The sequence below is a fragment of the Sminthopsis crassicaudata genome, chromosome 5 (genome assembly GCF_048593235.1).
Source record: "Sminthopsis crassicaudata isolate SCR6 chromosome 5, ASM4859323v1, whole genome shotgun sequence".
Lineage (NCBI taxonomy): Eukaryota > Metazoa > Chordata > Mammalia > Dasyuromorphia > Dasyuridae > Sminthopsis > Sminthopsis crassicaudata.
The window spans coordinates 227,511,677-227,524,909 of NC_133621.1; the positions used below are offsets into that span (position 1 = coordinate 227,511,677).

Below are 13,233 nucleotides of genomic sequence, written 5' to 3' on the forward strand. Positions count from 1 at the left end.
TTTCTTAACAAAGTAGGGACTGGGCACTTTAAAGAAAGAGAGGAAATTAAAGACATAGAACACGGTCACTGTGCCGAGAATTTTATTGAGATTCTGCAAAAGGTGTTAGGCGCTGGGCCAGAGTGGCACGGGCCATGCTCAGGGCACCTTCTCTGGTGCGGTGCCCACCGATAAACCCATTGGCATGAACAAAAATGCAGCCAGGAATCCCACTAATCTGGTCCAGGGTTTCATCCCGAAGGCCCTGCCATTGCTCAGGCAGAGGCAGTCTGCAAGCAAAGAGAGCGCAAAGAGTAGAACAAGGGAGAAGGCAAAACATGGGGTAACCAAGAATGGAAGGGGTAAAACTGGAAACTGAGGCAGTATCCAGCCAGGAAATAGGTGAACAAGTCATGGTTTACTATTATGATGGAACATTATGGTGGTGTAAGAAATGAAAATGGGAATGGTTTCAGAGAAACCTAGGAAGATTTGTATAAACCGCAGCAGGGACAAGAGAGCAGAATCGGAACAATTTATACAGTGGCAAATTGTAAAGGCATTAAGAACCTTGCAAAAAACAAAAACTTTTGGTTCAGGGGGGCCCAAGATGAGCCATACTATCCACCTCTTGGCAGAAAGGGGATGGACTTCATACAAACCAATATACATTTTGGACAAAATTGTCCAAAAGTTGTTTTGCTTGATATACATTTGTTATAAAGAGTTTGGTCTTCCTTCCCCCTTCCCCCCCAGGGTGTATATATTTAGAGAGAGAAGAGAAATAAATGTTAATTGAAAAAGATAAGCTAAACAAATTAAAAAAAAAAAAAGAATTGTGAAAGGATTATAATGGGATTGTAAGGCAATTCAATAAAGGGGGACTGGGGACTTGATCCTCAAATGCTTGGGAAAGGACCTGACAGTCTGGGACCTTACCTGCTTTCAAAGGAGTGCAGTTCTTTTGGTACACATTGTACCCGCCATTGTCCATTCTGATCAGGATACAGAACAAATGCAATGGGCACTAAAGGAGTCAGCCCAGGTTCAAGATCAAACAAATGGTCCTTCCAGGGACAACCACCTTGAGACAGCTCTATAATTTCTCCACTTGGGTCCACCTTGGAGAAGAACAAAAACAAAATAAACCACCTGGGTTCCTATACCATCTCAAATATATGTAAAGGGCTGGGCACATGTGCATTGATATGCATTAGGCATTTAATGATTGCTTCTTCCCTTCCCTACCTGGAACCGATTTGCTAGGGCTTCCTCCACAAGGGCCCGAGCAGGTAACCAGCTTCGCTTATAGAAATCTAATCTCTGTACAAACTCCTCGCGTACTAGGTCCATAGCACAATGAAAGCCAGCCTGTGAATGGGAGAAAAGTCAATATGTAGTTCCCAACCTTGCAAGAAAACAGAACTCTGGAGTCCTTTTATTCTCTCAGGCCCCTCTACCTCTTCATATGTCTTCTTCCTACCTCTGTGTCCTGATTTGGCTGGTTCCAGGTAGGGTTAAGCCGGGCAACCCGAGCACTCAAAGTGGTGGTCAGCGCATAGCGAGGCTTTCCTCCCTCCCACTGGGAGATCCCATTGTCCACTGCATCTACTTCCTCCACAAAATATTCATACATCTGTTGGAAAAGGCAGAGGTTTGGGGGCTGGGTCACTTAAGGAATGAGAGCAAGTCTCTCCTTGGTGTCATTTCAGGGATGTGGCTTCAAAGGCACAAGCACCTTTTTGTTCCAGCAATTATCCCTGGTTGAAAAATGAGGAAACCTGGAACCTCAGAGCAGGTAGGTGACCTTCCCTCAATCAGAGTTAAGGAGAGGCGGAGCCCAGACTATGCTCATGATCTTTCTGGAGGCCTCAGGACTAAGATGTGGTGGCGTAGAGTTGGGAGAAAGCCCTTATAGCAGACTGGTCCTGACTTTGAGTTTGTACAAGCTGCTCCACACCTCCATGGGACTCTCTGGCCTCAGGTAAATGGAGATCACCTATTCTATTTTTTACACTATGGTGAAGAAATACAGTACCATGTCAAAAGTGAAAAATGAAAAATGAGACTCAAATGTCTTACCAGCATGAGTTACAATACTGTAATTCTCCTAATCTTAAGCAACATGACATGGTGGAAAAGGGCACTAGATCTGAAGCCAGAAAGCCTGGAACATGGTTCTTGAGTGTGGCCCTGAGCCCATCAGCATTCATTTCTGATGTGAAAGGGAATGTAGTATTTGGTAAACCAAGACACTGGTGTTTCTAAAATGAGTTCATAAAAGGGGAGAAAGGTGCTGTTCTTTTTTACCACAATATTTATTTTTCCTAATGATAAACAGCACCAATATGGCTTACAAAATATTTAGTAAAGCAATTTTCTCAAACTATAACCATGAGGTAGGTGTTACATGTACATTATTTCCATTTTACAGATGAGGAAAATAAAGTTCCTTAGGGAAGTGTCATGCCCAAAGCTCCTGCAGAATTCAAGCTTTCTGGCTTCATATTTCTCACCAAATCCTGTTACTTGGTTCCTTACTGCTCAGGACTAAGAAAGGGTTTCTACATTCTCAAATACATTTGAATTTTATTTTAAAATGAAAAAAATCATTCTTAGCTCAAGGCCATATAAAAGCAGGAGGCAGGCTGGATTCCTCCTCAGACTTGGGTTGGTAAGCGATGCCCCAGCGGAGTGTGGATTTATGTGAGTGGGGAAGACCCGTGAGACTAGGTTAAGGCTAAAACCTGACCATTCTTGATTCCCTTCTACAGGAGAGATGACCATACTTATTTTTCACTTCTTCTGATTTCGGGCCCAGTGCTCTTGCTTCACCGCAACCAAAAGCAGGAAGAGTAACGGTATCGTTCCCATGCTGCAAAATGCCTTTTAAATCAGCCCGACTTTTAGGCTCCCTGCAAGGCACCTTCGCATGCTAGCTCATCTGACTCCGGCCAGAGGGCCCCGGGATCTCGGCGCGGGCCGGCGCGGCGTGGGTCACCCGCGGGCTCCCCACCTTGTCATAGAGAGTATCCACAATTCGGTCATCTATGCTGGTCTCCAGCAGCTGGGCCAGGAGCCTCTGGCCAAAGTGCAGATAGACCAGTCCCGCGCTGCTCAGCTTCGTCTGCCACGGCTTCCCGGGCCGCAGGGAGCTCATGGACTCGGTGAAAGACCTGGGGAAGGGAAGGCAAGGCAAGGCAGGGCTCTAGGGGGCCGGTGGGGCAGTGCGGCCATGCGGGCCCGAGGCCGCGGGGGCGAAGGGGACCCGCACCTCTGGTGGTGATCATAGCGGTGCCTCTGCGGGTCGTACTCGCCACCCACGTCCACCACAACGTCGCAGGTGGCCAGCAGCGCGGGGTCGCGGGTGCGCAGGATCTCCGCCTCCTGTGAAAAAAGGGAAAGGGGGAGGGGCGTGAGGCGCGCGCACGCACGCGGCCTCATGGTCTCGCGCGCATGCAAGGAGGAGGGGGAAAGGAGCCCCGGCCCGCCCCCGGGCCCCGCGCGGGGCAGCCGGCCGCGGTACCCGGTACTCGGGCAGCAGCCTCAGCAGCGCGCACGCCAGCGCTTCGTCGCAATGGAAGGTGCCGTTGTGCGTCCCGATGCGGGGCCGAGCTGGCGCCATGGGTTCAGCGCGGGGCCGCTTGGGGGACGGGGCGGGTTCGAGGCCCAGCCGGCGAGAGGCCCGCAGAGGCGTGGAGGGGAGCGCCAGGAAGAGGAGGCTGCGGAGGAAGAGGTGACCCATGCGCAACTCGGGGGCGGGGACCCGAGAGCGGCCGGAAAAGCTCACGCCACTTCCGCCCCGCAGCCGTTCCCGGGGGAGCTCTGTGGAGCGCGGAAGCGCGACCCAGGGCCCCGCCGCGGGAGCTGAGTCCGACCCCCCTTGCTCTAGACCCCCGACCCGGGGCCTCAGGGAGATCACCCGCGCCGCGCCTCCACCCTAGCCACAAGCGCCGGGCGAGCGCAGGGGCGGGCTGTGCAGCGCCGGGCGAGCGCAGGGGCGGGCTGTGCAGCCCCGGCGTCACTTCCGGGACCCGGCGGCTTGACCTCAATCTCCCACCCTCCCCGGGGTCACAGCGGGGTAAGAAAAACGACTAGAGGACAGGGGGGACCCAGCGGGCACTTTTATTGGCTCTGTACAGGTGCTCTCGGCTTCCCCTACCCCCATCCCCCTCAGGCTTTGGCTGCGGCTGCCTGGGACGCCCCCAGCGCAGTGAGCTGCTGAATCTTCTGGCTCATCATCTCCATGATAGCTGTAGAGGGAGAGAGAGAGGCACTGGGATCAGAGGTCAGGCGCCGTAGAGAGCTGGGGGCGAGCGCTTGAGTCAAGCGAGAGTCCGAGAGCGCCCCGTGCGCCTGGGCAGGCACTCCGGAGCACTCGCCAATCCCCATCCCAGGAGCCGGTCTCCGTCCCGGCGGGTGCCCCCACACCGGGATAGAAGACGGCAGAAGAGTTCCCCCAAAAGAAACAGGCCTGCCCAAAGAACTATGGGGAGGGGGTGCTAAAGGAATTAAAACCTTGCTCCTCCGGTGTTCATTTGTATAGTGGGGAACCAAGAGCAATAGTCTGGGACCCGTGGAAAGAGCCCAACTACTCCCGGTACTTGGCCCAAGACGACAGTGGAGAGGCTTGTGACCACACAGCCCTTAAGCTTCCGAGGAAGTTTCAAGAAAGGGGCTCTCAGATGGGAAGGCCCTGGTGAAGGAGACCCTGGGGGGGGGGGGCACTGCCGCATCTGGTCGAGGCAGTCCGGCTGCAAGCATTTATTACTATATAACGGCTTACATATCATAGTCTCATAGTGTGCTAAGTTCTGTTCTCAACCCTGGGGGCGCAAAGATACAAAATTGCACTGATCTAATGAGGCAGACAGGCAAGTAGAAACCAGACAGTGCGTGCTAAGTGAGAGCGATTCAGCAAGGGTCAGTCAGTAAAGGGGCTTTAGGGAAAAGGGTGGGAAGGAAGGCAGTCACAGTCACAGAGAACTCCTGCTTGGGCGAGGAACTAGTGAAAAGGCACAGAGTGGGCAAGAGGATGAGCAAGTAAGGGAACGGGGAGAGCCCATGATAATGAAAAGTCTAACTGGTTTACCAGTGGCCAAAGCCGTCACGGTGAGTAGGAGCAGAGCTGCTGTGGCAAGGCCTGAGAGGTGAGGCGAGGGCAGGCCCCAACACGTGGAAGGGGAACAATTGTGGGTATTGAGGCAGACGAGGATGAAGGCCCATATGAGAGGTTTGTTTATTTGAGGGATAATCGGTACAGATGACCACATTCTCTAGAATGAAGGCAGCAGTTGAGGAAGACTGTGAGCCAACTAATGAACTTTGTTGATGAAAGGAAAAGATGTCCCAGAGATCTGGTATCTTGATTGCAATTAAATGAAGTAGGGGAGGTTACCAAGTAATGGAGGTAAAGAGAGAACCTGAAGAATAAATGAGGGAAAGGAAAGATTCTTACTCTCCTACCCAACCAGAGAGAAGAGAGTGTTCACCTAGTACTGAAAAAAAGGGAGTCGGGTAAAATCAAATGGAGGGAGCAAAAGAAGATGGAAAAAATAGAAAAGGAAAAGGTTTAAGATGAAAGCAAGCTTGTTACTTAGGGAACAGACTAAACCTGGTGGTAGCATTAGGGCAGAAGTAGGGAACTTATTTTTCTGCCAAAGGCCATTGGGATCTATAATGTCATTTGAGGCCCAATGCAAAATTACCAACATAGAGAATCAAGTAGCTGGAGGTTGCTGAACTTGGATTTCAGCTTGTGGCACAGGCCAGAGGTTCCCCACCCTGCTTTAGAGTATGATTACTTCAGACCAGGGTAGTCCAGGCCCAGACACCCTGAGGGTCCTGCCCCTCTGTCCTAAGATGCCAGAGAGAGCCTTGGGTCACAACAATGAACCTCAAGGACCCACAAGGGCCTAACTCTGAGGTGGAAGTGAGGATGGGAATTCAAGTAAACCTGGCCAACCACATCATCCAAAAGTACAACGGGAGAGAGACTGGAGCAAGCTTCAGTTCAGAAACTGAGAAAGAAATAAATCTTACCCAAGTAGAATGGGACCCCTGAAAACTAGAACCAATCGAAATCAGTTATACCTTGTGATAGCTATAAAAAATAAAATACTCCACACACACAAAAACTAGGATAGTTCAAAACCAAAAAACAACTAGCCTAAGTCTAAATAAGTAGAGATAATTTAAGAATTATCTGACTCCCTGAAAACTGATTAAAAAAAAACTGGACATAATACTTAATAATACTAAATGAAAATTACTGATTGATTTGTTAGACCAAAACAACAAAAACAGAAAAAAAAAAATCTACCAATCATCTCCCGAAAGGAGTCCCAAAAGAAGTATCAAGAATTTGATAACCAAAATTCAGAACTTTCACATCAAAGAAAGAATACTGAAAGCACTTTGAAATAGTTCAAGCACCAAGAACTACAGGAGAAACCATAACTGACAGCTTTTACTAAAAAATGAATGATATTCCAAAAGGCAAAAGAGATAGACTTATAGGCAACAATAACTTATCCTACAAAGATGAATATAATCTGAGTAAAAAATAGACCTTTAATGGTAGAGAATTTCTGATGAAATCACAAGAATTTCTGATGAAAAGACGAGAGCTTAGTAGAAACTCTGAAATACTAACACAAGAGTCCAGAGAAACCTAGAAAGATACACTTATCTGAGTAATTGTAGGGAACTCTAAGATGGGATAAAATGTTAATGAACATATACACTCTTGGACAGGGCCATTTCAAGATTCTTTTTATGTAAATGTGTTTATTCTTAAACTGATGTTGACATACTGACACTGATATTGCCATATTCCAAAGAGATCCAAGACAAAGAAAAAGGAACCATACATACAAAAATATTGCACCTCTTTTGTGGTGGCAAAGAATGGGATAATAGATGGGATGCTCATCAATTGGGAAATGACTGAGCAAGTTATGAATATGATGGAATTCTATTGTACTGTTAAGAAATGATAAAAATTTAGAAAGACTTGTATGAACTAATGCACAGTAAAGTAAGAAAAATTAGTAAACCTATATATATACACTAACAATCATTGTAAAGATAATCAACTCTGAAAGACATTAATTCTGACAAACACAATGACCAACCATGTTTCCAAAGGACTCATGATAAAACATGCTGTTAACCAACTGATAAGAAAGCTGAGATTCAATGCAAACTGAAGGTTCATTCCTTCCTCCCTCCCTCACTCAAATGGCTAAGCCTAGAATTTGTTTTGTATGACTCTATACACTTATAATGGGTTTTATTTTTCATGTTCTCAACAGGTAGGGAAGTGAAGGGGGGTAAGTTTGAATTCAGAGCTTAAAATAACATAAAGATGAATTTTAAGAGAAAAAAATGAGACAGGAGGACCAATTAGAAGGCTCCTATGATAGTTTTCCTAAGTTAATGAAGGTCTGAAATAGGGTGATCTGTAGCTAGAAAGAGATAAATGTGAGACACATAGAGAAGTATCAACAAGACTTGACAGTTGTAAGGGAACAAAAGGTAAAGAGCCATGGATCAATCAAACAACAAGCATCTGAGCCTATTATGTGCCATGGAAAATGAATTCTAGATTGCAAATCTAGATCATCAAGATAGTAATGCCTTAAAAAGAGAAGTTAGAAGTAGGAGTAAGTTAGGGAAAAAGATAATGGGTTCTGTTTTTGGACATGCTGAGTTTGAGATACATATAAGACATTTAGGTGGAGATAACCAACTTGATTTGGACAGTCGCAGACTGGCAGAAAAGAACTGTTGCCTGGATATATAGTTTGGAGAATTGTCTGCACAGCTAAATTCATGGGATTTGATGAGATCACTAAGATAGTATAGAGGGAGAAGAGGAAAAGGCACACCTATGAACAGCTTCCAACTGTTCAAACAAGCTGTTGATTCTGAAAAACTGGAAACAGATCCAAGTAATGACAATGTTCAACTGTCACCATTTTTTAGATAAGCTTTAACTTATGTAACATAGTCCCCAAACTGAAAAGGTCAGATGAATCTTGAAACCATGTCAGTATACAAGCACAAGAGGACATGGGAGCAAAGGGCAATACCAACTTGGGGCATAAGTTTATCTTCAAAAGCTACATACAGGGGTACAGTAGATAAAGCACCAGCCCTGAAATCAGGAGAACCTGAGTTTAAATCTGGCCTCAGACACTTAAAACTTAATAGCTATGTGACCCTGGGCAAGTCACTTAACCCCAAAAGTCAAGTTCAAATCTAGGTTCAGACATTTACCTTGGGTAGCTAAGCTATGTGAAAAAGCAAAAACAAAATATTTTACAAAATGCATTTGATGTAATTATACTTCCTCTTTAGGAGAGGGCTGGGTGGAAGGGAGGGAGAAAAATATGGAACACAAGGTTTTTGAAAACTATCTTTGCACATATTTTGAGAAGAAAAAGATACTATTTTTTAAAAAGAAAAACAGCTTTAAAAATTCTATTCTAACAAAATGTCTCAATGCATACACTAAAATCATACAAGATTCCATGATAGATAAGAGTCATGGACATAACTCTGAAAAGTGCTCTGAATAGTGACATCAACTGAGGTTTAAAAGCATGTTCCTTCAAGGATTGCCAGTGTCAAGATGCAGTTATCTTGAGGTTCTCCAGAGGCTCCCATTTACAGATGATATTGTATTGAAGGCACTAAAAGCCCAGAATACAAAAGTGATCCCTAATGAAAACAAAAATAGTACCTAAAAGAGACAAACCACCAGGAAAAACAAGTAGATGAAGAATGAATATTTTCCCGATTTATAACATTCAGTTGCACAGACAGCCCCCAGAATTAATCTCTCATTATGTATCTGCCTTGAAAATGCATTGGAGATAGCCCAAATGAGTTTGGTCCTGAATTGAAAAGGAAGTTTAAGAGTGTGTTGAATTGTAATGGGGAAGATAAACTGTACTTTCTATAGTCCCAAACTGCTCCCTGCCAAAAGTCTTTCTTTTTGTTGGCAATTGTTTTCAGATGATGTTGTATGTATGAATCACGGAACTCTACAATCTCAAAAGAATCCACATTCAAATGACCCAAAGTGTAGTGAAAAGATGCATGGTAGGCAAAAGTAAAGCGCTGCATATTAATTACCAATGGAGTCTTTAAAGTAAGAAGTCGTATAATATAATAGACTGCTACACTAGTACTCTGAAATATTAAAAAAAGAACTGAGGCAATGCTTCCAACCCATTGGTAGATGAGCTATGAAGAAATGGAAAAACAAAGAAAAGAACTGCACATGATTAAAAGATGGCAATTGGTACCATGGAGGGAGCACTCAGATTTGATGAAGCCACAGTTCTGAGTTTTTATCTTCCAGTAAACTAAGGACAAACCCCAGAAGAGGCATATCTCTGCTTTTTTCTGAATCTCTCAACAAAGTCCAAGACAACTCTATACACAGAGGGTTACTTTATATGTGATAACTGCCCATTCAAGGACATATAATGCCCAGTGAAAGATAGTCATCAGAGCAAGATGGGAAAAAATAATATTCCTGCACTCAAACCCAGAACCCATGGCCTCACCCTGTTTCATGGCATGCTTTTCCTGCAGAGCTGGCTGAATTTTTTCCATCTGCTTAGTGAGGAAGTCAATCTTCCTCTTGAAGAAGTCTTTAGCATCATCTGCTGACTGCCAAAGGAAAGAAGTTAATGATTCTCAAGGACTCTCAGGAAGAGGTATCCCCACTGTCAATAATGCTGTATCTTACCCAACTTACCTTCTCCACATAGTAGCCAGTTCCTACATCAATGAGAACATGCTCCACATCATGTAGCTTCCCAGGTACATACATCTGAGGGGTAAGGATTAAGGAAAGGGCTAGCCCAACCTGGGATACCTTCAATCCCTGCTTAAAAACCATGAAACCACATGACAGTAAACCAGGGGTTCTGAATAGAGAGATGTTTTCTCAAGGGTTTCTCTGTGAACAGAGAACCCTCAGAAACTATAGAGAAAGTGCCTGGTTACTGATAATTCCAACCCCACAGTCTCACAATCAAAAGCCAATTCATTTGTTAATGTTTATCCCATTAGCAATCACAGACTGATAAAGGATTACTTTCCACAAGCCCATCATACATATGGGAAGTAAATAAGTGGCACAGTAGACAGAGCACCAATTCAAATTTAGCCTCAGATACTAACTGTGATCCTGGGTAAGTTACTTGACTTTTTTGCTTTGCTTTATCTTTAAAATGAGCTGAAATGACAAACCAATTCCTTTGCCAAGAAAACCTCAAATGGAGTTACGTAGAGTTGGACATGACTAACCACCACCAAGAATAAAATCAAAACCTCATTTTCTCAACTCACCAGCAACTTGGCTCCTAATTCACATATAAATTATCCCAGGCAACTTTATCTTCCATCTGTAGCTCTCTCAGTCTATTACACTACAGAACCTTTTCCCTATAACCCTTCTAATACAGCGCCAAGAATAACCTATTGAAGTGCAGAGGCATAATGGAATAGTTGATCTCAAATTGTAAAGTAATACACAAAAATGTCTTCTTCCTCTCCTCATTTCTATTTCTCTGTGATTTGTACATAGTTTATAACTTATTTTGTTTTACTAACAAGCTCCTAAGAGACAAGGACATTGCTTGCAGTCAACTGTAGCAATCCTGTGGTAGCAGGAAACATTCTTATACTCAGTCTGGTCCATGGACCCCAGCACTCAATGGGCCAGCAAAAATTTGAATCAGAATTAACTCTTTCCCTTCCCACTGGCCACCAGAACTTAAAGCTCTGAGGAAGGCTGAGGTTAGATAATGGCAGAATAACTGGAAACATCATCTAGTACCATATGAGGGAGGTGTTTTCTCCATCAAATATGGAAAGGACTCTGCCCAAGAAACCAAAACCTTTTTCTAAATGGGAAGGAAAACAACAGTCCCCGGCGGGAAGGATACAGAACTGGTCAATGGGACGAGCAATTCTTTCCCTGTGAAGGTAACAGAGATAAACATCTGGGGAGGCAATCAGGTCTACGGACAAAACCCAAAAAGGACTATTGATAGCAACAAGTGAGGTGGTAGGAAAAGAGGAGGATATTCAGAAGTTAAAATGTAAAAGAAATTGAAGGACTTTGATGTGCGAGGAGAGGAGACAAAAATTGAGGTCTGAATAGTCACTTATCAAATTTAGGGTGAAGGGTGGCAACGCAAAACTCTGTCCACCCCTTGCCTTCTCTCCTAGAACTCCCCTTCCTCCCAGGCTGCCTACTCCTCCTTCCTCCCCAGCCCAATCCCCTCCCGCCCCAGGCTGCCCCTCCCCCATACCCTCGTTGTTCTTGTTCAGCACATTCAGACACTCCTTGGCCTCCACGTACTTGGTCTGCACCACCTTGAGCTGCGCGATGGAAGAGGAGAGAAACTCCACCTCCTGTAAGGGGGGAAATAAGGATGAGGAGAGGGCCAGCTGAGAAGTCGGGGCTGCGCTGGGCTGGGGTCCGGGGCCCGGTCTCACCTGGTCCAGCTGGTTCTTGAGCAGCTCCAGCTGCGGCAGCGACAGCTCCGTGATGTTCACCGACTGCGCCATGTTGGGAGGCTGGGCAAGGGCGGGGCACGCCGAGCGTGGGACACGCTCTAGACTCCCGCCCGGTGCGTCTCTATGGCCCTATAGCCGCCGCTCCGCCGACCCTCTCTATGGTTCCCGGACGCCGGCCCCTCAGTGAGGGCTTCGGGGTCTGGGCGCTTGTCCCTCCGCTCCTCCCGGTCTGGCCCAGCGGCTGGAAAAGCCGAGCGCCGCCCCGTCCCGTCCCGTCCCGTCCCCGGCTACAATGTATCCAGCATGTAGCCCTGCACCGTGCGGGATAGAAATAGCGTAAGTCAGCTAGCGGCCAGCCAAATTATTGGGCTCGGAGCGGGCCCGCTTCTCTGTGAGAGGCCATCCCCGCCTGCCACAGGCAAAGGACCAAGTCACCCAGGGGTGTGTGACCGGAGAAGGGAGGGTGGCAGGATGGACCGAACTGACCGAGCCAGGAAGTCCTGGGTTCGAGTGCTGGCTGTAACATTAGGGTCAAGCCCTAGCTTTCTAGCCCCCTGGCAATGGCCTAAGACTCCCAAGAGGCCGGTTTTTCTTAGATGAAGGATTTCCTTGGTGACTTGCACAGCCCACTAATGTGGACTTCTCCAGACAGTGCTCGGCACATCCGGAAACCCCTTACTGGATGACTGAAAGCACATTGTATCACAATCCGGGAAGTGAAGGTTACTATTGCCTGGGTTGCCGAATGGCCCACCCACTCTGAAGGCAACTTTGTGGTACTTTTGACATCTGAGGCAGAGAAACAGCCTGGCCTTCGAAAGGCTCCTTCAACTGCCACGGACCCTACCCCCCATCCCCTATCATCCTTTCCTGTCTCCTTCCCAGAAACATTTTCTGTTGGGAGAGTTAGACCCATTCATCTCTAAAGCCAATGCCACTGCCCCCCCCCTTTCACTTTCTCTTCTTAAATGTTGGCCTGTATGTTAAATGAAGAAAACAGGCACAAAAAGAGCCCACAGGTCACAGAAATGTCCAGTACAACGCTCGTTTGTCAAAACACCATCAAAGGTGCAAGATGAAGGGCAGAGAAATGTTTTCAGCAATTTCTTCATATAAACCAGACACAATAAAGCTTAAATAACAACTTTATTAAATGAGTAAAAACACATATAAACATTGAAAAAAAAAGGGCAAAAAAACCCAGAGGTAAACACTATAAAATACTTTTTTTTTTTCTTATCACTGGAGGGAGACAGGCAAGCCATAAGCTACCGGTGCAGCACCAATGAGGTATTTGAGTCTGGGAGCTTGGCGAGCCTGGATGATATAGGAGAGGAGGGGAGCTCCTGAGCCAGCCTCCAGCCAACCCTGAAGCAGCGCTTCTGTGTAGCGGTCTATTTCTCTGTCTGTCACATCCCACAAGTTTCCCAAGAACAGGGGACTAGGAGAATAGAAGAAAAAGAGGTTAATTTAGAGGCCTGGGGTAGATTTATAGATAGAAAACCTAAAAGGAAAAAAAAAAACACTTGGCAGTTTATTTGGGGACAGAATTGGAGCAAAAGGAAAGGTGGATCGATCATAGGAGAGCTCTGAGCATGGGAGTAAGGGAAGAATCAACTCAGTTACAACTCAGAATTTCAAAGCTGAAGTGTGTATGAAAAAGGCTAATGAGAGCTAATTGTGGGAATGGGGGAACTGTGAGGGGAG

General features: G+C 46.1%; 4 protein-coding genes across 6 annotated transcripts in view; all 4 read right to left on the reverse strand.

The window, feature by feature from the left end:
- Positions 1–13,233, reverse strand: part of PCBP2 (poly(rC) binding protein 2) — a 350,172-nt gene that overhangs the window by 245,682 nt on the left and 91,257 nt on the right. The window lies entirely within an intron of this gene.
- Positions 66–4,024, reverse strand: MYG1 (MYG1 exonuclease). The gene is made up of 7 exons (XM_074270235.1): positions 3,506–4,024; positions 3,254–3,366; positions 2,996–3,155; positions 1,463–1,615; positions 1,228–1,350; positions 919–1,100; positions 66–269 (listed from the first exon to the last, which is right to left on the reverse strand). Exons 1-7 carry the CDS (start codon positions 3,722–3,724, stop codon positions 83–85), a joined length of 1,137 nt encoding a protein of 378 aa, XP_074126336.1. The 5' UTR covers positions 3,725–4,024; the 3' UTR covers positions 66–82.
- On the reverse strand, positions 4,084–11,646 carry PFDN5 (prefoldin subunit 5). The gene is made up of 6 exons (XM_074270236.1): positions 11,506–11,646; positions 11,319–11,421; positions 10,950–10,981; positions 9,755–9,829; positions 9,561–9,666; positions 4,084–4,232 (listed from the first exon to the last, which is right to left on the reverse strand). Exons 1-6 carry the CDS (start codon positions 11,575–11,577, stop codon positions 4,153–4,155), a joined length of 468 nt encoding a protein of 155 aa, XP_074126337.1. The 5' UTR covers positions 11,578–11,646; the 3' UTR covers positions 4,084–4,152.
- The window catches only part of ESPL1 (extra spindle pole bodies like 1, separase), a 67,078-nt gene continuing 66,498 nt past the window's right edge, over positions 12,654–13,233 (reverse strand). For all 3 annotated transcript variants that reach the window (XM_074270230.1, XM_074270228.1, XM_074270229.1), the window contains one exon: positions 12,654–12,967. In XM_074270230.1, coding sequence (XP_074126331.1) covers positions 12,766–12,967 — 202 coding nt within the window. In that variant the 3' untranslated portion in view covers positions 12,654–12,765. The remainder of the gene's footprint in view (positions 12,968–13,233) is intronic.

Coding starts and splice junctions, on each gene's coding strand:
- MYG1 (XM_074270235.1), bottom strand. CDS start 3,724: ATGGGTCACCTCTTCCTCCGCAGCCTCCTCTTCCTGGCGCTCCCCTCC. Junction 1,351..1,462: donor AGCCAAATCAGGACACAGAG/GTAGGAAGAAGA, acceptor TCCCATTCACAG/GCTGGCTTTCATTGTGCTAT. Junction 270..918: donor CTGCACTCCTTTGAAAGCAG/GTAAGGTCCCAG, acceptor CTTTGCTTGCAG/ACTGCCTCTGCCTGAGCAAT.
- PFDN5 (XM_074270236.1), bottom strand. CDS start 11,577: ATGGCGCAGTCGGTGAACATCACGGAGCTGTCGCTGCCGCAGCTGGAG. Junction 11,422..11,505: donor TCAAGAACCAGCTGGACCAG/GTGAGACCGGGC, acceptor CCCCCCTTACAG/GAGGTGGAGTTTCTCTCCTC. Junction 10,982..11,318: donor GCTGAACAAGAACAACGAGG/GTATGGGGGAGG, acceptor TTACCTTCACAG/GGAAAGAATTGCTCGTCCCA.